The sequence below is a fragment of the Protopterus annectens genome, chromosome 14.part0, assembly GCF_019279795.1.
Source record: "Protopterus annectens isolate FY-2018-M chromosome 14.part0, PAN1.0, whole genome shotgun sequence".
Taxonomy (NCBI): Eukaryota; Metazoa; Chordata; order Ceratodontiformes; family Protopteridae; genus Protopterus; species Protopterus annectens.
In genome coordinates, this window is record NC_056748.1 from 26,479,310 (window position 1) to 26,501,497 (window position 22,188).

The 22,188-nt window shown below is 45.0% G+C and overlaps 1 protein-coding gene across 1 annotated transcript in view; it reads right to left on the bottom strand.

The window, feature by feature from the left end:
- Nucleotides 1-22,188, bottom strand: part of FRYL (FRY like transcription coactivator) — a 3,917,685-nt gene that overhangs the window by 1,420,702 nt on the left and 2,474,795 nt on the right. Inside the window, exon 37 of the mRNA XM_044055727.1 lies at nt 17,862-18,012. Coding sequence (XP_043911662.1) covers nt 17,862-18,012 — 151 coding nt within the window. The remainder of the gene's footprint in view (nt 1-17,861; nt 18,013-22,188) is intronic.

Sequence of the window (22,188 nt, forward strand, 5' to 3'; positions counted from 1 at the left end):
TACCCTAGAAAAGAGTCAACCAGAGGAAGAAGGCCTCCAAGGGGATTCTTCTCAGTCTGTCCAGGCTAGGGGGATGGAGGGTGGGACGCAAAAAAGAAGGCAAGAAGAAGACAACTAACATGGAACGTTATGGTAGGTACATAACTTCTTAATGTTAAGTTGTCTATCTCGCCTTCATTCTTGCTGGATGGGACAGAGTCCCTAGCACCTTAGCCCTGGGTGGCTCATCGGAACAGACTCTTGAGCACAGTGGAACCAAAGTCAGCTCAACTCCTGGAGGCCATATCCAACTTGTAATGTGAAATGAAAGTATGAGGAGTGGCCCATGTGGCTGCAGCACAAATAGATTCCATTGGAAGTCTTGCCTGAAAAGCTACCGACGTAGCTAATGCTCTGGTGGAATGAGATTTTGGTTTTGTAGGGAGTTCTTTATGTCCTCAGTTGGTAAATCAAAATAATAATAGAGGCCAACCACCTGGATAAGGTTACTTTAGAAACTGGCAGGTCCTGCTTGCCCTCAGCATAGGACAGGAAGAGTTGGTCCGATTTTCCTGTTTGCTTAGTCCTATCCAAATAAAAACGTAATTGCCTGTGAACGTCCAAATAGTGCAACTTTTGTTCAGCTCTGTTCGAATAGTCAGGAAAAAAGACAGGAAGATCAATAGTCTGATTCAGATTTGCCTCTGAAGGTATTCTGGGTAAAAAGGAAGGATTAGTCCCGAGTGAAACTATCTTTGTGAAAAACAAGATAAGGAGGACGAATACAGAGGGCTTGAAGTTCTGACACTCTTCTAGCTGAGGTGATGGCTACTAAGAACAGAGTCTTCCAGGAGAGTAATTTTAAGGAGCAGGAGGCCGCAGGTTCAAAGGGAGGTAGAATCAATGAAGTTAATATCAGGTTCAAATCCCACGGAGGTGGGGGATCTTTAACCGGGGGCCTAAGTAAAATAGTCCCTTTAAGAAAGGCTTTACAAAGTTTGTGGGACATGATACTGGTCTCTGACAGGCCAGTGTGGAAATTAGCGATAGCAGCCAACTGGACTCTAATGGTGGCAAATGAGGAACCTGCTCGAAAAAGTTCTGCCAAAAAATCGAGAAAGTTATGGACAGGGGCTGTAAAGGGGTCTATATTTCTAGCTTCTGCCCAGAAAGTGAAACGTTTCCACTTACTAGCATAAGTCTTTCTGGTAGTTGATTTGTGCGAAGAAAGGATGATTTCACGCACTGGCTGAGAAATATGTGGAAGCATGGCTAAGGTTGGAAGGGGAGCAACCAAGCTGCGAGGTTGAGACTGAAGGGATTGGTGCAGCCCGCCCGACTGATGGACCAAGAGGTCTGGCACTGGGTCCAGAATCCAAGGCTGCTCCAGTAGGTGACGATGCAGGAATGGGAACCAAATTTGTCGAGGCCAGTAAGGGGCAATGAGGATCATCCTGGATCTCAATGCGGTCACTTTCTGAATTAGTTTCGGAATTAAGGGAAAAGGTGGGAATGCATACAGAAGGCCCCAGGGCCAATCGTGAGTTAGAGCATCTCTGGAGGAGTGGCCGGGGAGGGAGAAGAGAGTGAAGTAGTCATCGCACTTGCTATTTTGAGGGTTGAGAAAAGGTCGCAGCAAGGTTGACCCCATGTGCGGAAAATTTTGTCCGTTACTGACTGACTGAGAGACCACTCGTGAGGCATGAGAATAGCTCTGCTTAGTCTGTCCACTATGACGCTGAACTTCCCGGGGATGTGCGTTGCTATCAGAAACCATTGAGAGGAGATCACCCAGTGCCAGAGTCTGAGTGCTTCTCGACATAAGGGATAGGACCTGGTTCCGCCCTCCTTGTTGATGTACCTCACTACAGACATATTGTCCATCTGAATTGCAATAGTCCCGGGTGGGTAGAGAGTCCTGAAGAGCTTGCAACGCTAAAAGTACCGCTCTCATCTCCAAGACGTTTATGTGCAGGTGGTACTCTAGAGGTTGCCAAGTGCCCTGGACAGTCCTGCCCTAACAATGCCCCCCCCACACCTGATCAGGGAGGCATCCGTTGTCACCATGGCAACAGGAGGAGGAAGAACAAACGGTCTGCCTTGAAGTACTTGAGAGGAGACCATCCACCAAGAAAGGTGGTCTTTGCACGATTGGGTGATTACTATGTTGTGAGACATCGGAAGCTGCTGAAACGACCATTGGGTAAAAAGCATTCATTGAAGGATCCGCATGTGAAAACGAGCCAGGGGAAGTAATGTGATTGCTGCTGCCATGAGACCCAAGGTTTTCAGTACAAATCTGGCCTGAATTATCTTGCACTGTAGTAAGGTCTGGACATGTCGGCGAATGTCTGATACTCTTTCTAAAGGAAGTTTTGCCGACAGCTCTTTTGTATTTAATCTTGCGCCTATAAAGGTTATAGATTGACAAGGTGACAATGCAGACTTTTCGAAGTTTATAGAGATACCTAGCTCGGAGCAAGTTTGGATGGTATAATCCCTGGCTCGCAGTAGTTGATGCCTGGTGGAAGCAGTTAGGAGCCAGTCATCTAGATATGGAAACACCTGGAATCCTCGCCGTCTCAGGTGAGCCGTAACCACTGTCATGCATTTGGTGAACACTCTGGGGGCTGTGGTGAGACCAAAGGGCAGGGCTCTGAATTGATAGTGACTGGCTCCCAGGCGGAAGTGGAGAAACCTTCTGGAGCACCTGTTCATTTTGATATGGTAGTACGCATCCTGAAGGTCTATGGAGCACATCCAATTGTCCTGACCCAAAAAGGGTAGAATGGACTGAAGCGTGACCATCCGGAACTTCATTCTTTGAACAGATTTGTTTAACCTGTTGAGATCCAAAATGGGTCTCCAGTCCCCTGTCTTTTTTGGTACCAAAAAGAACTTGGAGTAAATCCCGGATCCTTGCTGGTCTGCTGGGACTGGCTGGATGGCCCTTTTTTTTAGCAGTTTTGAAATTTCTAGTACTGCTTGTTCCCTTAGACCGGGTGGAACATCTGGAAGGGACCTGTTTGTACAGGGGTGTGGACAAAGAGGATTTTGTAACCCTCGGATATAATAGACCGTACCCATTTGTCTTGTGTGAGGAGTTGCCAGGCTTCTGGGTACAGTGACAATCTTCCCTCGACTGCCTCCGAAGGTGGACAGTCGGGCAGCCCCTCAGGGGTGCTGAAAGGGTTTGTCAGAGAAAAATTCTCTGCTATCCTGATTTTGCGGACCCCCTCTGCCCCTCGGGTGGCATCTATTATTGCTCTCTCCACTGCCCCTAGAGGGAAACTTGCCACGTGTGTCAGGCACGACTCGCTGGGGTTTCCAAAACCACATTTTTCCACTCTTCTGACCTTTAGGGAATGATCTAGAGGGAGTAGAAAAACGGAGTTTCACGGCAGAGAGAGTCTTGCCTTCCTGCTCACACCTGGTAAGGGTAGCCTTCACCTGTGGTCCAAACAAAGCCGAACCATTGAAGGGGGTATTGGTGAAGGACACCTTAAAGGGGTCAGCAAAGTTATATAACCGCATCCAGGCATGTCTTCTCAAAGCCACACCTGTACCTGCGGCCCTACTCGCTCCATCAGCTGCATAAGAAATGAGCCGCATGGAGGAGTTGACTAGAGTTAAGGTTCGCCAGCTGGGAGTTAATCTTTTTCCTGAGACCCTGCAGCTAATCGATCCTGACGGGTATCACCCAGTTCCTTGAGAAGATCCCCTTTGAAGGCAGGTGAAATGGCACAGATAACTCAGCGACCGCATGGAAAAGGCCGCTGAAGAAAACATCCACTTCCCGTACCTGTCCACTGTCCCAGATTCTTTATTAGGTGGATGGACAGGTACCGAAGGGTCAGCCAACTCCTTCTTAGTGGCTGCTGCCACCACCATGGCATCAAAAGGGACACCTCCTTTGTCAGAATCTGTTTGTCAGATGGAGGTGTAATGAATTTAGTGGGCATGCGGGGAGTTGGTTCCACTTTGTCCGGGGCTGTCCATGCCTTCCGAGCCACCACTTCCATGAGTGGGTCGAAAGGCGGAGACACCCAGGAGGTGGAAGGGCGAGAACTAAACGTGTCCAGGTACACCGACTCGGAAGGGTTAAGGGCAGTCCAGTTCCCCCTCTGCCTAAGGATCTCAAAGATGTCTGAAAAGGAGACATCCTCAGAGGGTGACCTTGGGGACCCTTCCGAATTCTCCAAGTAGGTGTCAGACGTGACTGACTCGGGGGAGTCAACATGTTTCCTCTTACATTTTCTCTTCCTAGGGGGGCTCCTCTGAATTATCAGGGGAGGCCTCGGAAGAGAAATATACACCCAATGGGGCGACCTGGAGCATCTGCTCTCCACGCTTGGGGTCAGGAGGGTGGACAGAGACAAATGCAGGCACCATGGGGGGAGGAGCCGAAGGGGCTGATCGCAGAGCCGACACAGGAGTCAGCACGCTCCTCATGACCTCGAAGGTGCCCCCGTCAGGCAGAGAAGAGGGTCCACGCTCCGAAGAGATGTGAACCCCCTCCTGGCACCAAGAGGGACGGCTCCGAGGCAGATGTTGGGGCCGAGCTCACCTGCGCCGCAGCCCCGAGAGGGAGAACGGGGTCGGACAAGGGTCCGATGCCACTCCCCCCTCTGAGCCGACGAGGGAGTCTCGGCGCCCGGATCCCTCCAAGGACGGAACCAATGAAGAGATCGGAGCAGAGGGAGCCAAAAGGTGTGGTATCAACTCCGACGTTCCGACGATTCGAGCCCCAACGAGCTCCGGCTCTGAACACAGTGGAAGAGTCAGAGGAGGAACTGTTGAAGAAACAGGGATAGCCACAGTCTGTTGAGAAGGGCTGGTCAAAATTTTGGCCAGTGCCTGCGACTTTAGGAGCCTAATGACCACCCGCTCCAAGTCATGATCGGATAGCCTGGAGAGGAGTGGGACCTATGGCTTCGCTCCGATTGAAGCAATGGAATTCCCGCAGCCAAACGAACGGACTCTAAAGAGGGGGACCTCGAACGTTTTCAGCTCAGAGAAGGCTCTGACACCAAGGTCAGAGCCGACTGAGGTCTCAAAGTGTCGGTTCCAGCCAGAACCGACGAGGAGGCAGGAGCTCCGCTCGGCGATGGCTCCGAACAGGGAGCCGACGGTTTGGCAGGCTTTAAGGATTTACCCGATGGAGGATTAGCCGGGGATCCTTCTGGTTTAATTAAGCCCCTCAAAGGAGCTTGTTCCTATGCTCCTGCAGGACTCGGACTGAAGCATGGCAGACCAAACAAGAGTCCTGCAGGTGTAGGGGGCCCAAACAATAAACACAAGAAGTGTGACAGTCTGTCAGAGACATCTTCTGACAGCACAAGTCACACTTCTTGAAACCTAACACTACCCTAAAGGGTGGGGGGGGGGGACTCTGAAACAACAAAAAAGGAGTTTCTAAGTGGGATCTCAAGGGGTACACAATCTAATTAAACCAAGAGGGAAGATTATCAAAAAATAAAAGAATATTAACAGTAAAATCACAAGAAAAGATTTATACGACCTGGAGCCGGTAAAATCGCAACCTCGTAGCTAAAGCGGCAAACGAGATCTGGATATCTGTCGCCTAGCATTGTGGGAAATGGGGAAGCCTCGAGCCGGTAAATAGCTCTCGAGCTTTAGTAGAAGGCCAAGTCGGAGCCAAGGATCAGCTCTGAACCCATCCAGCAAGAATGAAGGCGAGATAGACAACTTAACATCAACTAATCCCCCCGGCACCGGAACAGTGAGCTCCAGTCCAGAGGCAGGAGCAAAACTCATCCAAGCAGAAGCCCGGAGAGGCAAAGTTGGAACCAAGAAGTCAGTCAGACTATCCCCCTCAGACCCGACCAGTGAGTGTTGGCTCCTAGACTCCTCGATGGGTGCTGAGGAAGTCTGAGTAAACGGAACTGATGGCACTGGAGCAGGTGTCAGCTCCGAAGGCTCCACAATCATAAGGTCTAACTCCTCAAGCTCCGACAGACCGGTATGGCTCGGAGGAGGAAAAGTAGTAGATGGTTCATAGGTTGGTACTACGCTATCAGACTTAGGGCCTATACAATCCTGGCCATAACAATTCCCTGGCTATTTCTTCCCACAGTATTTACTTCCCTGGAGTAACAGTTTTCGGTTTTAAAACCACTTGGGTCAGAACCGATAAAAATTTTGCAAACGCCAGTGCCTGTAGCAACTTCTGCACCACACGATCCACATCCAAATTGGATAGGCTAATCGAGGACTGAGATGAAAGAATGGAGGGTGGTACCGACTGAAGGATAGGTGATTTCAATACTTCGGAGACCGGTTCCAGGACTGGGGATCAGCTCCGAAAAACACAGGATGCTTGGCTCTGAAGCCGACGGGTCCTTAGATTTTGACGAGTCCGATGATGAAGCCTTAGAGGACTTGGAAGATTTGGGAGACTGACTAGTTTTATCATGGTCATCCAAAGCTTCTTGAAAAGAAGACTTTAGAAGTCTTCTATTGATCAGTTTTCTTTTCCTCTCATGTAGTAATCGGCTTGAAAAGGAATGGCAGCTGGAGCAACTCTCTTGCAAGTGCAAGGCACCCAAATAACAGACACAATTTACATGACTATCAGTCACTGACATCTTTTGTCCACACTTTGGACATTTCTTAAACCCAGACTTGGGATGTTTACCTTTATCTTGGTCATCCATGAAACTATCCAACTGTACACAAGCAGACTTGTATTATCAAAAAAGAATACGCTCTCACACATAAATTTTAGCAATTTTAAATTACACTATACTATATAAACAGTAAGCAGACCATAAAAAACAAATGGGCTCTATATGGTTAAATGTGAGCTAACTATAAATATATAAACACACAATTTCTAAAGTCTATAAATGCTTATAAAACACACTACTAAGCTATTAATATAAAGGCACATCAAAGAAGGGAAAGGGAACACTGAAGGCCTATAAAAAACGATGGCCAAGAGGAGTATAAGAAACTATCAGAATTAAGCTAACAATCTAACAAGCTATTAACGTTCTAAAGTTCTAAAGTTATAACTATCAATATACAAGATATAGGATAGAAAATAGGAACTTTTTGAGAAAAATTATGTTATACTGGCCCGAGCTGAGAAGAAACCTCTGATCTGTTGGAGTGGCAAACTAGATCTGGGGTAACTCAAGGTGCATCATGGGATAGGGACTTGGCCTCAAGCTGTCTGAAGACCTCGAGCTTTGTAGTAGGCTGACTTGGAGCTGAGGATCGGCTCCGAACCCATCTGTAAGAATGAACGGCGAGATAGAACAACTTCGCATTGTCTACAAAAAGAGCTCTACGGCGAATGGTTCTCACATTAAAAAGGGCACAGAACCGGCAATGAGGGACATCGTGGCCTAGGCCTAAACAAGTGATGCAGTAAGAATGAACGTCTCACTGAAGGTCTTCTACTGGGGAAAAAGAGTCCAGGGACTCTTCCTCAGGGAATCCGTATCCCAAAGGAGATGAAAGTTGTGAACTGTAGGAGAGAGATTTTTCATAGGAATCTGAAAGGACCTCCTCATCCCTAGCAGGTTGGTCTGTATGCATAGGCCTAGGGTTTAGGAGTGGAGGAATGAAGGTGGAAGGAGGAGTAGGCCTCAATGCCATAAAGGCGCTGAACAGATTCTGACTGAAGGCCTGCCAGTCAGGCATGCTTTCAGAAGAGGGAGCAATATGTTCTCTCTTCTCCCTTCTTTTTAAAGGAGTGGTGGTTAGTTTCCTAGAAACTGGGGACTGCAAAGGAGCAGAGGTCTCCCATGACTCCCCATGAAGTGCTGGTTCTCCCACGGTGTCGACTAGTGGCACCAGTATAGTGTCAGCGGACGTGCTCTTGTCTGCGGATGGTGCAGCATCCTTAAAGGTACCTGCGACCTCTGCAGAAGTGGATCCTGAATTCGGTCCTGAAACCAGGTCTATGTCAGCCACAGGCTGGGAGTCAGGTGGATGAGGCTCAGCAGAAGTCGAAGGCCGCAAGGTTCTGGCCTTCTTAGGCGGTTCTGGGGGGGACGTCAGAAGGATCTTCCATCATAAGTGTAAGAGGTTTCAGGCATTGGTTCTCAAGATACAAATTTAAAGCGTGTAACTGGCTATGCAGGGTTTTCAGCACGAATACCTGGCAAACAGGGCAGGCCTTATAGTTGTGCACTCTTCCTAAACAGAACAAACACTTATCGTGGGGGTCCTTATGAGGGATCTGGCATCGACACTTACACTTTCCCTTTCTGGATGACATTAACAAGCAATGTTACAATAAAGAAGGACTGAAAAAAAGTTCCCCAATGGGGTACTTATCTCAAAATCGGTCACATCAGTTATAGCAGGAACACCTGGCATACGAATGGCAGCTGAAAAGTTCCAGGGGCTGGTGCGTGCCGACGTCACTTATATGACCCACGTTTCCTCGGGCTTGCCTAACGTCTGACGCACCACAGGGGGACTGAATGCTTTTGAATACTGCACGCATGTACACGAGACTGAAGGGATAAACCCATATGCAGAATACTGCAACATGGGAATAGAAGGACATCTTCCCTGTACTCTTCCCTCATCAGGCCAGCATTTGAGTACAACACCCTTTTTGGTATGTACCTTTCCAAGCACATGCAATAAAGTACAGTTTTGTACCTACCATAAATGTAGATGTCCGATAGGTATGCATCTGCAGTCATCACATATGGGTTGTCCTACCTCAGGCAGCCCTTCGGTCGGCCGGATTCCAAAGTCTGGGTCCGGTGTCGGCTGATGTCGCCCTTTCCCCGACATCAGAGCGCCCGGGGTATAAAAGCGTCAGCCGACGCCATCTTCCTCAGTGTTTCTTGCCCCAGATGCCAGGTGCCCTCAAAGGAAGGCTAAATTTGGAGAAATGCAATAAATTCCAAACATGCACAGAAATATATATATATATATATATATATATATATATATATATATATATATAAGACAAATACACCATAATAGATAACCCCAGCTAGCTATGAGAGGGAAAAGTACCCAATAAATACCAAAGAGGGGAAGGAGGGAGGGTAAACCTGACTGCAGATGCATACCTATCGGACATCTACATTTATGGTAGGTACAAACTGTACTATGTCCTTCAAGGATGCATCTGCAGTCATCACATATGGGTAGAATACCATAGCCAATCTGGGGGTGGAGCATCTATGTAAAGGATAGTGTAGCTAAAATGCCCTGCAGGACTGCCGCAGCAAAGCCTGCTCTGGATCTGGAATATAAAGGTAAATTGTAATGCTTGGAAAATGTATGCACGGAGCTCCATGTAGCAGCTTCTAAAATGTCCTTGGTAGCCACCCCTCAAGAAGGCTGTGGAGGTGGCTGTGGCTCTGGTGGAGTGAGGTCTAATGTTAGCTGGCACAGTTTTTCCATGAAAGGAATAACAAAAACAAATGCAATTCCCTATCCATTTTGAAATTGTCTGTTTGGAAATTGCTTTTCCTTGTGCACCAGCAGCATATGCTATCAGCAACTGGTCAGTTTTTCTGTAGCTTTTAGTTCTGTCCAAGTAGTAGCGCAACTGTCTGTGTATGCCCAGGGTGTGCAGAAGTTTCTCCCCTTTGTTTTGTGGATTTGGAAAGAAGGTAGGCAGGTGAATAGCTTGGTTTAATGAGACCCTGGATACCACCTTTGGCATAAATGAAGGATTGGTTCTCAATGAGACTCTGTCCTGATGAAAAATAAGAAATGGCTGTACTGCCATGAGGGCCTGTAACTCAGATACTATTCTTGCTGAGGTTATGGCCAGAAGGAAGGCAGTCTTCCAAGACAGGAACTGTAGTTCTGCAGATGCTGCTGGCTCAAAGGGAGGCAGAGTTAGTTTTTAACACGAAGTTAAGGTCCCAAGTAGGCACTGGAGGTTTCCCTTGGAGGATTGATGTTTTTAATTCCTCTTAGAAACTGTCTTAGGAGAGGATGAGAAAAGACAGGTGGATCAGTATTGTACTCTGCTGAAATTGCTGAAGCGTGAGATTTAATGGAAGAGTAAGACAGGCCATTGTGGAGCATTTCTGCCAAGTATTCCAGGATATGTGCCATGTTCATCACTGTCGCATCTAGGCGCTTTGAGGTGCTCCAAGTGTGAAATCTTTTCCATTTTGCTGAATATGCCTTTCTTGTGGAAGGCCGGCGAGCTTCCATGATGATATCCTTCACTCTCTTGGATAGCTTATCCTGAGGAGTCAAGGTATTTTCCAGGCTGTTAGTTGCAAGGTTTTTAGGTTGGAATGGAGAGTTTTGTAATTGTGCTGTGTCAGGAGAAGTGGCCATTGAGGAAGAGGCCATGGTTTCGTGCGTGACTTGCTCTTTAACAGTGGGTACCAGTGCTGTCTTGGCCAGTCCGGAGCTATCAGAATCACTTTTGACTGCTCTGTCCTGATCTTCAGTAAGACCTTGGTCATTAATGGAAGAGGTGGAAATGCATACACTGTTAGAGTTCTCCAGCTGAAAGAGAGGGCGTCCACTTTCCATGCTTGTGGGTGGTATGTCCTTGAGCAGAATTTCTTCAGCTGATGATTGTGGGGGGAGGTAAAAAGATCTATGTCCGGCCTTCCCCATGATTGTGTTATCTGTAGGAAGATGTCTGGGTGCAGCATCCATTCGTGTGCATCCATGATATTTCTGCTTAAGGCGTCCGCCAGTATATTGTCTTTTCCTGGCACAAACTGAGATTGCAGCTCTATATTGAGTTTCAAGGAAAGTTCCCATAGATTCATTGCCAGTCTGCAAAGAGAGTAGGAATGGGTGCCTCCTTGCTTGTTTATGTACCACATAACTGTGGTGTTGTCTGTCCTTATTAGCAGGTGGCCTTGATGCAGAAAGAGTTTGAAGGCATCGATTGCATGCATCACTGCCAGCATTTCCTTTTGGTTTATGTGCATGCGTAGCTCCTTTTGTGACCATAGTCCTTGAATACATCTGCCCTCCATGTGTGCTCCCCAATCGTGGTCTGAAGCGTCGGTTGTAATAGTTTGGCTGGCTATTGGTTTGCTGAAGGGCAGACCCCTGTTTGACTGGCTTGCTTGAGCCCACCACAGAAATTCCTTTTAGAGGCATGGAATGAGTGGGATCAAAGTTTCTAAGCTGTGACTGTGCTGAGTCCATAAACTCCTTAGGTACCATTGTAGTTTCCTCATATGCAGCCTTGCTTGTTGAATCAGAAGAATGCAAGATGCCATGTAACCCAGGGCCTGCAGGATTTTCCTTGCAGTCAGCTGAGTTTGTCTTGTCAGATTCTTGAAGTAATCCGGTAGTTGTCTTTGTTTTTCTTCTGTGAGAAAAGTCATTTGGGTGGTTGTGTCTAGATCCGCACCCAGAAAAGTTATTCTTTGGGATGGAACAAGTCTTGATTTGTGAATGTTGACTGTATATCCCAAGGCCTGCAGTAGGTGGATGGCATAATTCAAGTCCTTTACCAAAGTTTGTTTGCTGTCCGCTTGTATAAGGCAGTCGTCCAGATATGGGTATATTTGAATCCCCTGAAGTCTGCAGTGAGCAATTACTGATGCCAGGCATTTCGTGAATACTCTGGGCGCAGTAGATAAGCCAAAGGGCAATGCTGAGAATTGATAATGCTCTGAGCCTGCAAGAAATCTGAGGTGTCTTCTGCAACTTTGTCTGATAGGGACATGCAGGTATGCCTCCTTGAGGTCTAGAGTCACCAGCCAAGACCCCTTGCCCAGCATGGGAAGGAGTTGCTGTAGATTCAGCATTTTGAATTTTGGCACAATGAGATAAGTATTCAGTGCGGACAAGTCGAGAATAGGCCTCCATTGATTTTCTTTTCTTGGAACAAGGAATAGTCTGGAATAAAATCCTTGGCCTTGTTCTGAAAAAGGAACCTTTTCTATAGCTTTCATTTGCATTAAGTTGGAGATTTCTTTCAAAGCCTCTGCCCTTTGATTTGGTGGCAGGTCTGGCATGCCTTTTGTTTTTGGCAATGTGTGAAAATGGAACCTGTATCCTTCGTCTATTATTTGCAGTGTCATAGGTTCATAGGTTCATACTAGGCTATCTGCCCTAGGGCATTTATAAGCCTAGCCAGAGTGTGTGTGGCTTTCACCACCCCTTAGGATGAGAATACTATACCCATTAGTTTGCTGTGCCTCTGTCCAGCAGTGATACAGAGATGATTCCCGGGGTAAACCTACTATCTCCCATCCACTCGTCAAGATTTCTCTTGAACAGAGTCAGTGAGGGGCTCTGCCATTTGTCTCTTGTAATACTGTGCCAATTTTCTGAGAATAAAGAAAGCTTTCCACCCAAAAGTGCTTCTAATTGAGCCCTGGTTGGCGGAGTCAAAGCAAAGTCATTGAGTCTGTCCTTGTGCAGCAGTTGTAGGTCCTGCACTACCTCTCTGGTTGGGAGGCTGCCATTGACATCCTCTGTAGGAGCCTCTAGCTTGCCCTCTACCTCTGGCACGCCTGTTCTTGCCTCTCTGAAATCTTTCTGTGTCCGGAAAGGACCAATTCTTGGTAGGCCAATTTCTGCTGAATCTTGGTGGTTGGACTTGTAGGAAATCTTTGACTGTTTGTACAGATTTTGCCTTTTCCTCAAATTTCTTTAAGACCTCCTGGGCAGTGGAGCCAAATAACTTTTGCTTTTCCAGTGGAGCATCCAGAAGCTTAGCTTTAACATGGTCTGGCAGAGATTGTTCCTTCAGCCAAGCATGCCTACGTATGACTGCACCTGTCATAGCTGACCTACATGAAGCTTCCAATGCATCATAACCACACTGCAAGAAATGGTTGCTAACCTGCTGGGAGTTATGTACCAGATCCTGAAGTGATTTGCGATCTAGGGGTTCAGGTGAAGACAGATTCTTATGCAATTCATCTAACAAATACTCTTGGTACTGTATCATATGAAATTGACAATTTAATGCCCTCAAAGAAAGAGTAGCAGAAGTATACACTTTTTTACCCCATCTCTCTAAAGCCCTGGACTCCCTTTCAGAGGGGAGTGGATTTTTAGTTGTGGCAGCTGCAACTCCTTTAGGGTCCTGGGAAATAGTTTCTGGATCAGCAGAGTGGGCCTTGTAAAGAAAATGATGCGAGTCCAGGACCCTGTAGTACCTATCGAGTTTGACAGGGGCTGGAGGAAGAGTGTCAGGGGTTAAGCTAGACTCAGAGTAAACATCATCAATGACATTCAAAACAGGAGGAATAGCCAAAGGTCTATGCTGAGGTAAATGCAGAAAAGTTCTTAATCTTTTCCTGGAATCAGAGAATTCCTGGCCCTGCCATTTGAAATGCTCTCTCATAGTGTGAAAGGTCTCCCCGAAGGATAGTTCTTCAGGAGGGGAGGCCGAGGGGATAGATTCCTCTGCATCAGAGTCCTCGTAGGCCGAAAAAGCCTCCTCCTGGTAGTCTGAGAGAGCAGAGCCATCAGAAGCCTCCTCTGAGGAGTGGGGATCAGAGGGCTTAACCCTGGGCCTTTTGTCTAGAGGAGGTTGAGAGCCCCTGTCCGGATGGGGTTGAGAGCCCCTAATTAAGGAAATAAGGTCCTCTGCTAAGGTTAGAATCTGTGAACTTGTAGTGGGTCCCTGAGGAATAACCCTGGGAGGCATAGCTTTTGTGTGTTTAGCAGCTTTAGCCCTGGTGAATGCCTTTATGGACATGGATGCAGGAGGCCTGGCTGCACCACGTGCTGGTGTAGTTTTGTCTAGAGGAATGGTGTCGGAAGCTTCCAAGACACCAGTTTCTGAAGGAAATTCAATAACCGACTCAGCAGGGGCCTCCGGGGTCGAGGTTGTCGGTTGAGCGGTTTCGGGGGTCGGAAGTACCAAGGACTCTGTTTCAGCCGAGACCGAGACACTCGCGGTAGGCCTGGCCGTGGCTTCAGCCGAAACCGCGGCCCGCGTGTGTCGGTCCTTGTCCTTCCGTTTCTTTGTTAAATGTGACGTCGGAGTCTCCGACGGTATATTGTATGAAAAACTAGCCCCAAAAAATTCCTCTGCAAACTCCGCCTGACGTCTAAGAGTGCGTCGGTTGAAGGAAGCACAGGCTGAACAGGCCGAGACGTCGTGGTCTGGGCCTAGGCAGGGGAGGCAGTAAGAGTGGAAATACTTATGAGGTATTTGTTTCCCACAAGTTAAGCAATTATTAACTTTATCTGACATCAGCTGAGGCAAGAAAGAGTCCCCAACGGGGTACTTAGCTTTTGAAGTCTTCGGCTGAATTACAGGAGCTGGCCGACCGGCACTTGTGAACTGCTTCTGCTTCGGGCACCACGCGGCAAGAAAGACTGAGGAAGATGGCGTTGGCTGACACTTTTATACCCCAGGCGCTCTGACGTCGGGGAAAGGGCGACATCAGCCGACGCCAGACCCAGACTTTGGAATCCGGCCGACCGAAGGGCTGCCTGAGGCAGGACAACCCATATGTGATGACTGCAGATGCATCCTTGAAGGACATCTGGAGAAACTACAAAGGTTCGTCACAAGGAAAATTCAATGTCTTCACCATCTGTCCTACGGAGATTGTCTGAAATCACTGTCACTTTATTCTGTTTCATACAGACTACTCAGAGGTGATCTCTGCCTTGCATAAAAAACAATCTCTGATCCTGCTTTATTGGAAATGCTGCATACCCGTAAGTCAAACGGTGCACAGGTTACTCACTCTGAAGGCCTCAACCTGGTATGCAACATTAATAAAACCTGCTGGAGGGACAGATGAGTCTCCCAGAGGTTATCACACCTTTAGAACAGACCCCCACTTCATGTCAAACAGAGTACCTCTTTGGCCCTCTTCAAACTCAATCTGTACAGTTGGATGGGTGACTGTAAATTCACCTCGGGGGTTCCATGTGTGTCCCTCCTGGACAGGGGCAACAGGTGCTGATTGCAGAAATAAGGGTAAGAACATGACAAGGCTTGTAAAGGCCCTAGGGCCATTAGCCTAGTAACATCCTATGATCCTAAGATAATAGGGTATGACATAAAAAAAGTAATGTATAACTAATCTGTAGGGAAGTCTCCAGGAACAGATGGTATTCCTGTGGAAGTTTGTAGGGAAGAAAGTGGTAAAGACATGGAAGACTTTGTTTAATAGTATTGTTAAGGAGGGGAAGCATAAGCATCTTGTAAGAAAGCTGTGGTGGCTGCATTACCCAAAGAGGGTAAAGACCCATCACACCCAGCCTCATAAAAAATCCATTTCAATCTTAAACCTTGACTATAAACTGTTGTTTATGTCTACACTAGCTAAAAGAATGGCAAAGGTGTTGCCAAAATTGGTAGATATGGATCAATGTGGTTTTAGGGTGGGGTGGCAAACATTTGACAACATTAACAGAACAACACTGATGATCCAGAGGGAAGCAGAATATAAGAAAACACCACTACTTGTGGGTGGGCCTTGACGCATGCACAGAAAGCAATCAACAGAGTACGCTGGGATTTTAAGAGTATGGCAATGGAAGCATCAGTATTCCCTGATACAATAATAAGGTTAATTAGAAGGACTTGCGCAGAACTGGAAGCAAGAATTAAAGTGGGAGGATTGTTCTCCTCTCTCACCTTTATTTGCTTTATATTTACAGCCACCGGCAACGAAAATAAGGGACTCAGAAATTTGAGGATATAATTGGCATGGTAATCATGAAAAGTTGGCTTTACTTACAGATGATGATTTGTACTTGATAAATCCACCAAAGGGTATCTCAGTGTTGTGGAAGATTTTGAGACAGTTTCAGCTCTTTTCAGGATATGAAATTAATGAAGATAAATCAAAGGCTATAGCCATAAATTATGTACCACTCATGGCTTGGTTCAGCTATACCCATATGTACGAGGACATAAGACGAGGTTTTTAGGATATGGATTTTGTTATGGCAGCTAGGGATATCCAGGAAGAGACTCTCAAAAGATAATATATAAAACGAGAAACCAAACACTCTTGTTTATGGATAAGGATAGTAAGGTTCAAGCAGTGAAACTGTTTTATTCCCTTTAGTTTTATATACATGTCAGACATGTTTTTATCAACCTAAAAAAAAATTATGCATAATTAATTGAGAATTGAAGGAATTTATCTGGTAAGGAAAGAGGGCAAGAGTTAAGTGGGATAAGTCAATCCTCCCAATAAGACAAGGTGGTTTAGGATTACCTGATTTGAAAGGATATTTTACAGCTACACAGTTAATGCTCACATACATAACAGAACCAGAAGTTTATAATTAAAAGTGGAAAAGGATGATGAAGCAGAGGGAGTTCAAGAAATAAGTAGAAGGGTAGGCATAATGGTAAAAGGTCTTAATCTCACAGGTAACCTCACAGATTGTGGTATTCTGAATGCAAATCCTTAAGGAGAACAATAACCACCATACAGAATATGATATTCATAAAGTTGCAAAATGTTTTCCAAAAACTAAGCCAATATGGGAAAGGAGAAAGGAGATTTTGCCAATAGGGATTACTGAAGTAGGGGTACAGATAATAGACAAGAGGGGATGGAATTTACTGGAAAAACCAGCAAAGGAACCAAGGTAAATGATGCAAACAACTAAAGAGGGAAGATAATACAGTGGGATAAGCACAAGAAGTTGTTTGGACTGCAGGTTAGAGACTTGCCCTCCCTATCAGGGATTTAGAGAGTATAGGCAAAGCAAAAGTGATAGGGGAGTCCTAAGTGAAAGATCTACTCTGGTAGCATTAGTTGAATCTAGATCAGAAGCTGCTGTTAGAAAGGAGATAATTAGCACGGCATATAAAATATGGCATGATAACTAGAAGAATCAATCAGAGGAGGTTAGAAAAGATTGGGAAGAGAGACTAGAAAAGCAATTTATAAAGGAACAATGAGATGATATAACTATGGCTCCCAAGAATGTAACAAAGCCTACAAGGTTTGGGATTACTGCTTGGAAGTGTCTCTGTCTAGGTATTTTTATTCCCCAAGCAGACTTCAAAAAAGGTGGATAACAAATGTTAGAGGTGTGACAGGGAAGAGATTTTTTTTTTGGGAGTGTAAGAAATTAGATTTAAAACAAAATTATGACAAGAGTACTTTGGCAGAAATATTGAGGGAGCAAATAGCTGGGAATTATTTTTTTGAGCTGGGATACAGGACCTAAAATGCATTGACATAGTAAAAGATTTACCAAGTTTAACTCTGTTGGCTGCCAAAAAAGCAATTACTAGAAAATGGAAATGAAAATCTAAGCCAACTGTAAACTGAAGTGTTGAACATCGTAAAAAAAAAGATAAAAGAATTGTAAGAAGATCTATAGAACAGGAAAAGGGCAAACTACACAGAAATAATAAATGGAATTTGTGGGAACAATATATACAGAATAATGTTCAGAAGAGAGAGAAAGGGGTTTAAGGGAATGCATGAACTGAGCAATGTAATGCTGGATTGAAAGACAATTATAAAGAAAGAACACGTAATGTATAATTTGTGTAAAAAATGTTAGTATGGTTTGTGTCCTTTTCTATCAAAGGGCATATGCCTGTGTCTTAAGTGACATTTTAAAAACGCTGTTTAATGTTACAGTTTTCTCTGCCTATAATGTTAGGCAGAGCAACCTATCTTAAAAAAAGGCCCAGAGATAGACAACCTATATATATATATATATATATATATATATATATATATATATATATATATATATATGTGTATATATATATATATATATACACATATATATATATACACATATATATATATACACATATATATATATATATATATATGTATATATATATTATTTATACACAAATACACACACACACACACACACACACACACACACATATATATATATATATATATATATATATATATATATACATATATACACACACACACACATGCTTCTAAACAGTTTATTGTTTTAACAAAACTTACCTGTGTAGTGAGACTCCGGGAGATGCTGTTTCAGGCAAGTAATCCACCAACGGTGACCAGCATCCTCCTGAGGGAGGTAAAGGCAATGGTTCTGCATGATTATGCTCCATCACTTTTAATCTCCAGTTTGCATACAAAGGCATTGAGTCACCTAAGAAGATAAACATTTAGTTGCATTTACTAAATTTAATGCAGCAGCACGCTATGTAGTAACAACTTTGTGCCCGCAAGTATTTGTAAGAAAACATTCATCTTTTCCTCCTCATATTAACGCACTAGTATTTCTGTGCTCTTTCCATCTCACTGATACATAGCATCACCCTTCTTGCCTATGCTGTATTAACATTCTCTTCCACTCGCTTCTCTTCTGAACTCTAATTCAGGGTTCAGCTTATAAACAAAATTTATGCTGCCAATACCTGAACCACTGCAAATAAGAGGTTACAAAAAATGGCTTACAACATCTATGCAATAGCTTTGGAGCTGAATTGAGTAAATAACCTGGGAGTACACACTGATGTTAGACTGCAAGAACAGAAATAAGATAATGAGAAACCTTCACTTGATCAATGTTATCACCTCCCAAGATAAAAACATTTGAGACTTTTTGATAAGCTTACTATTACAACGAGCAGGTTGTGAAAGGAATCCATGTACAGTTATGTCAGCACACTCACCATAACCAACACATTCTAACCATAGGATCAGTTTTGCAATATTACTTATAACGTTTGGGAAATACACCTCATGCAGGTTAATGTCCAAACCCCTGGCCTGACTTCCAGGGCTTTCTGACCTCACTAAGACAGGGCTTGTTTCCCCACTCCTCGTACACCAGGACATAGGGTATAAAGGGAAGAGGTGCCAAGACAAAAAGAGATAGGATTCTTCAGAAAACAAATACAACGAATATTAAGAGAAGGTTATAATGATCATACTATGTGAGCATCTGTAGGATGATGTTGGTGATCAAGAAGAGGAGGACAAGTGTGAGAGCAGTGCCAAGGATCAAATGGAAGTTGAAAAAAGGTGACTGTGAGGTGGAGTACAAGGAAGAGTTAAAACAGGCATTGGGGGGCAGTGAAGAGTTACGGAACAGCTGGGTAACTACAGCAGAGATGGTAAGGGAGTCAGCTAGGAAGGTGCTTGGTGTGACATCTGGACAGAGGAAGGAGGACAAGGAGATCTGGTGGTGGAATGAGGAAGTACAGGAGAGTATACAGAGGAAGAGGCTGGCAAAGAAGAAGTGGGATTGTCAGAGAGATGAAGAAAGCAGACATGAGTAATAAGGAGATGAGGAGCATGGCAAAAAGAGAGGGGGCGAAGGGTAAGGATAAGGAATATTGAATCGTATGAAAGGTTGGACACTAAAGAGGAAGAAAAGGACCTGTACTGATTGGCTAGACAGAGGGACCAAGCTGGGAAAGATGTGCAGCAAGTAAGGGTGATAAAGGATAGTGAGGGAAACGTACTCAAGCGTGTTGAGCAGATGGAAAGAGTACTTTGAGGGGCTGATGAATGAAGAGAACAAGAGAGAGAAGGTTGGATGATGTGGGGATAGTGAAACAGATTAGCAAGGAAGAAGTACGGACAGCTATGAAGAGGATGAAGAATGGAAAGGCTGTTCGTCCAGATGCATACCAGTGGAAGCATGGAGGTTCTTAGGAGAAATGTCAGTGGAGTTCTTAACCACATTGTTTACAGAAATCTTGGAAAGTCAGAGAATGCCTGAGGAGTGGAGAAAAAGTGTTTTGGTACCTATCTGTAAGAATAAGGGTGATGTGCAGAGTTGTAGTAACTACAGAGGGATAAAACTGATCAGTCACAGCTTGAAGTTATGGGGCAGAGTAGTGGAAGCTAGGTTAAGAAGGGAGGTGATGATTACCTATCAGCAGTATGGTTTCATGCCGGGAAAGAGCACTACAGATGCGATGTTTGCTCGGAGACTGTTGATGGAGAAATATAGGGAAGGTCAGAAGGAGTTGCACTGTGTCTTTATGGGCTTGGAGAAAGCATATGATAGGGTGCTTAGAGAGGAGTTGTGGTATTGTATGAGGAAGTCGGGGGTGGCAGAGAAGTATGCAAGAGTGGTACAGGATATGTACGAGGGTAGTGTGACAGTGGTGAAGTCTGTAGTGGGAGTGACAGATCCATTTAAGGTGGAGGTGGGATTAGATCAAGGATCAGCTCTGAGCCCTTTCTTATTTGCAATGGTGATGGACAGGTTGACAGACGAGATCAGACAGGAGGCCCCATGGACTATGATGTTTGCAGATGACATTGTGACCTGTAGTGAGAGTAGGGGACCAGGTTGAGGAGACCCTGAAGAGGTGGAGATATGCTCTAGAGAGGAGAGGAATGAAGGTCAGCAGGACTAATACAGAATATGTTGTGAGAATGAGAGGGAGGACAGAGGAATGGTGAGGAAGCAGGGAGTAGAGTTGGCGAAGTTGGATGAGTTTAAGTACTTGGGATCAACAGTTCAGAGTAATGGTGAGTGTGGAAGAGAGGTGAACAGGAGAGTACAGGCAGGGTGGAATGAGTGGAGAAGAGTGTCAGGAGTGATTTGTGACAGATGGGTACCAGTAAGAGTGAAAGGGGACGTCTACAAGAGGGTAGTGAGACCAGCTATGTTGTATGGGTTGGAGACGGTGGCAGTGACAAGAAGGCAGGAGTCAGAGCTGTAAGTGGCAGAGTTAAAGATGTTAAGATTTGCACTGGGTGTGACAAAGATGGACAGGATTAGGAATCAGTATATTAGAGGGTCAGCTCAGGTTGGACGGTTTGGAGACAAAGTCAGAGAGGCGAGATTGCATTGGTTTGGACATGTGCTGAGGAGGGAAGATGGGTATACTGGGAAAAGGATGCTAAGGCTGGAGCTGCCAGGTAAGAGGAAGGCCTAAGATAAGGTTTATGGACATGGTGAGAGAGGACATGCAGGCGGTTGGTTTGACAGAGTAATATGCAGAGGACAGGAAGAAATGGAAACAGATGATCCGCTGTGGCGACCCATAACAGGAATAGCCGAAAGAGAAAAAGACTATTTGAGCATCTAAGGTTGTGATGAGTACACTCATACAACTGTACTAAGTTCACTGTAATGGCTACTGCTTCTGTATCATTCATAACTTATGGGAACAGTGTCAGCAGAGAGATTTGGCCTCGGACTTAGGGATGGGGGACTACCTGTGTCCTACACAACTTCAGGGGCAAGACCCAAAAAGTTTAGATGCCCATGTAATCACCTCATAGACTATTTGTACTGAAACACTCCCATTGAATGTGCTTTGATCTGGCCTTGTAAAGACAACAAAATGAAATGTAGCAAGGGCTTTGCTTTTAAATTAGTCTCACCTGCTTAGCCGACAGAGACAGACAATTTTGCTTAAAACACTGAAATATGATAGTTATGTACTTAACCACAACAACAGATCTATGTTCTTATTTTCGCCTGATTCAACATTTGGGTTGTTGGATCCAAATGGATTCGATCTTGGTGCCTTTTATCAGAGCATAGGATCTGAGACTCTGACTCCTTCCCTACACACACTTCACACTCCTTCTGGCTGATTTACCCAAGATCAAGTTTGCTGACTATTTTAATTATCTAGATCAAATAATATGAGAAGGAAAAAATAACCTTAAAGCATTCCCACTTAGGACGGGTGAGCTGGAAGAAACGGACAGGATTTTAATAGAGGTCTGTCCGAGCCCCAGATGATGCAAATGGCAATCTGGAAAGGGAAATGAGGGAAGGATGCTCAATTGGACAAAAATGAGAACACAGATCTAACATTATGGTAAGTACATAACTAATAACCATCGTATCCAGTGATGTCTATTTTCATCAGATTCAACACATGGAACAGATTCCCAAGCTACTGAAAAGAACCTAAATGGAAGGACATATTCCTGAGAATGACAGAACCAAAGGATGTGCTACCTCTAGATTGTGCATTCAGCTTGTGTGATATAACAGTGTTACCAATGACCAAAATGCTGCAGTCACTGACGGGAGCTCTTTCTGCAAATGCTATAGACGTAACTGCTGCTGTAGCGGAGTGAGCCTTAGGCTTTGAATGCAGATGCAGTCCTAAAATCCTATATACAAAAGAAACATAGTCTGGCAATCACTTCGAAAGTGTGACTTGATACAAAGTGTCCAATTTTTGTTTTAGTAAAGGAGACAAATAGTTGGTCTGACTTTCTAATATCTTTCGTACGGTGCAAGTAAAATCCAAGTTGCCTGCACACATCTAATGTATGAAGCATGTGTTCACCTTTGCTCAAGTAATTCAGAAAAAATACAGGTAAGCCAATGTGTTGA